Source organism: Nicotiana tomentosiformis, chromosome 4 (assembly GCF_000390325.3).
Source record: "Nicotiana tomentosiformis chromosome 4, ASM39032v3, whole genome shotgun sequence".
NCBI lineage: Eukaryota > Viridiplantae > Streptophyta > Magnoliopsida > Solanales > Solanaceae > Nicotiana > Nicotiana tomentosiformis.
Window position 1 is genome coordinate 12,248,068 of NC_090815.1, and position 3,250 is coordinate 12,251,317.

General features: G+C 44.5%; 1 protein-coding gene across 1 annotated transcript; it reads right to left on the reverse strand.

Annotated features, from left to right (window-relative positions):
• Positions 1-2,061: 2,061 nt before the first annotated feature.
• LOC138909273 (uncharacterized) lies at positions 2,062-2,526 on the reverse strand. The gene has a single exon (XM_070200457.1). It carries the CDS (start codon positions 2,524-2,526, stop codon positions 2,062-2,064), a length of 465 nt encoding a protein of 154 aa, XP_070056558.1.
• Positions 2,527-3,250: the final 724 nt, after the last annotated feature.

Below are 3,250 nucleotides of genomic sequence, written 5' to 3' on the forward strand. Positions count from 1 at the left end.
GCAATCTGACAGATGAGCAAGTGCATTGGATGTTTGAATAGTTTCCTATTAGTGGGTTCATTATTAGATCCAAAGGAACTACTCATTTAGTATTGATCGGGTTGCGAGGCATCTACCCTTACGCTCCTATAAGGGTAATGAGGCAAGCTGGAAGGAAACAAGCCATACCTCGGGTTTCCAACATGGTTCAGAATAAGGCAGATTTCAAAGGGGATGTCATCCCATTTAAGTTCGAAGGGCAACACATGAGAAACCAAAAGATCATCGTGGAAGGAGAGACTATTGAACCAGACAGGTATCACGCCGGTCATATGTACTACTATCTCTTGTGGGTGGAGGACGACATAGCCCGGGATGTCAATCTAAAAGACAAAATCATAGATGAGGTGGTTGAGGCACAGATGAAGTATAAGAGGCTAAGCAAAAGGGTGTTCGAATTCGAAGCCAAGCATCTAGAGCAACATAAAGTGAACATGGAGGCGATCAGAGAATGGAAAGATATTGCTAATAAGTCGACAGAGAGGTTAGAATATCTAGAGCAAGGATTGATGGAACTATAGGGGAAGATGAGAAAAAGGCTTTGGGATTGTCAAGGCAAGGACGATGATGAAGGAAGGAAGCTGGCAAAGGCTTACTTGTTACTAGACATGCGTGATCTGGGGAAGGTGATCCCAGCTGCATGTATCCATGGTCATCCCAACAACAAGTTGTAGGTGGCGGATATTTCTAGCACTTGGAATTTAACATCAAACCAGATTGGGCCCATCTGTAGATCAAGGTTGATTACTCCGATAGTGGCTCTCTAAGATCCATCGAACGCTTTCACATTCATGCTTCCCATACGTATCTCGTGCAAGCCTTTGCCCAGTCTTTTCAGAGTGGTTAACGGGCATATGTTCAGGCTCAAACCCCCATCTATCAGGACCCTGGCAATGAACTTATCTACAAATTGCACAGTGATGTGCAACGCTTTGTTGTGACTCAACCCTTCTGGTGGTAACTCATCTTCATGGAAAGTAATTTTGTGACTCTCCAGTACCTGTCCAACCATGTTAGCCATCTCCACACTGGTGATACCAATAGGTATATAAGCTTCACTTAACACTTTCATCAGGGCATTCTTGTGCGCATATGAATTTTGCAATAGCGATAAGATGGATATTTGGGTGGGGGTCTTGTTCAGGTGATCAACAACAGAGTACTCCCTCGCATGTACCTTCCTCCAAAGATCGTCAGCGCCTATCTTAATGACTGGTGGCTTAGATGCAGTTTCTTTGCTTGTTCCTCCAAGATTCTCAAGTGTGTAAACTCTGTCGGTTCTAGTCACACCTTGCGCAACACCTATCTCTTCCATCTTGGCTTTTACTTTTCTTCTTGCCTCCACAGCATAATCCCTTGGGATGGCATCAGACTTATAATATGATGTAGGAGCTACTATCACAGTGAAAGGCGTGGCTACCTCACCCTTAAACGGTGCCTGGGTTTGCACCATAATCGGATAGAGGGTGACAAGTGATGTTTTAGGAGCATCCCCCTCTTGAATAAGTCCAATAGATCCCTCCTGATCCCATTCCTCATCAGTTTCTATCACATTCACCTCGCCCCTATGATTCGGGAGAGGGTTATTACGGACATTTGGTATGGCTTCCTTTGCCTTTATAACCTTGGTGTCGATGCGTGTCTGAATCTTGTCCTTTAACATGGACATTCCTCAATGGTATGACCCTTCATGCCTGAGTGATAGTCACAAGTTTTGTTGGGGTTAACCCATAGGGAAGGATTCTCAACTGCAATAGTAGGAATAGGGGTGACATAACCAGCAACCTTTAGTCTCTTATACAGTTGAGCTATGGGTTCAATGATTAGGGTATATTGTCTGGGAGCTCTGCGGTCAAAGTTTGATTGTGGTTTTGGGTACTTTTGGCGGCTAGCCAGAGGTGAATGGTAATATGCAGGTTGGGTGTTATAGGCATGGTAGGTGGTGGCAGGGTATTGGTATTTTGGAGGTGATGGTTGATATGTGGGTAGAGGTGTTTCGTATGTAAGGGGAGACTTAGGGCCCTAGGCTACCATCACGGCACCCACTTCTTTCTTCTTCAAGATGCCTCCTAATTGCAAGGCTATGTTTGTGGCTTGAAGCACCTCGAAATTGGTCACCATCCCACTCTTGATTCCTTCTTCTATCCTTTCTCCTAACTTGATGATGTCTGAGAAGTTGTGATTTTTGATAACCATCAACATTTCGTAATACTGCGAATCCTGAGCTCTGACAAAGAACTTGTTCATTTGTTCTTCTTCAAGTGGTGGTCTCACCTTGGCGGCCTCTGATCTCCAACGAGTAGTATACTGGCGGAAGGTTTCTGTTGATTTCTTCTTGAGGTTCTGAATATAGAAAATGTCTGGCGTGTTCTCTGTATTGAATCTGAATCTGTCCATGAAATCTGATGCCATGCTCACCCAATTTGCCCACTTCTTCGGATTCTGACTGATATACCAAGATAATGCGTCTCTTGTAAGACTTCGCATGAATAGTTTCATGCAGATTTATTCATTCTTACCCACTCCTATAAGCTTGTCGCAGTAGGTTCTCAGATTCATCTTTGGATCACCAGTGCCACCAAATATCTCAAACTTGGGGGGGGGGGGTTAATAACCCTCTGGCAGTTCTACATCTGGATGGATTAACAAATCTTCGTATTTTAAACCTTCAACACCCTTCCTACCTTCAATACCTTGGACTCTCCCTGTCAGTTTCTTGAGTTCTTCTACCATGTTTCGAATGAGCAAGTCCTTCTCGGTCACCTCAGGTATGTATATGGTTTGTTGTGGGGTATGGGGTAAGGTTTCCACGTATATCGGGTTGCCTTGATGAGTTCCTAGGACTTGGGTATATGGGTGATCATTGATTGAAGTTTGAGGGGGATCAGGGGTAAGTTGTGGTGCTTTTTGAGGAGTGTGATAAGTGGTGGTTTGCGGATATTGGGTCGGGTAATGGTATTGTTATTGAGGGATTTGCACTGGTGGTGGGTTAAGATTTTGAGGAGGTGTGGGATTGTGATACTGGTGCGTGGCGGAAGGATTTTGTGGAGCTATGGGTAGTGGATTTTGGTTTGGGTGTTTTGCGGTGGTGCTTGGTTCTGAGTGGTTGTGTTTTGTTGGTTGATGTAGGGGCATTTAGATTAAGGGAAAGGTTTGCCAGATTTGGGACCTGCTGAAGCTCACTCTGCAGCTCCAAAATTTTATGCTCCAA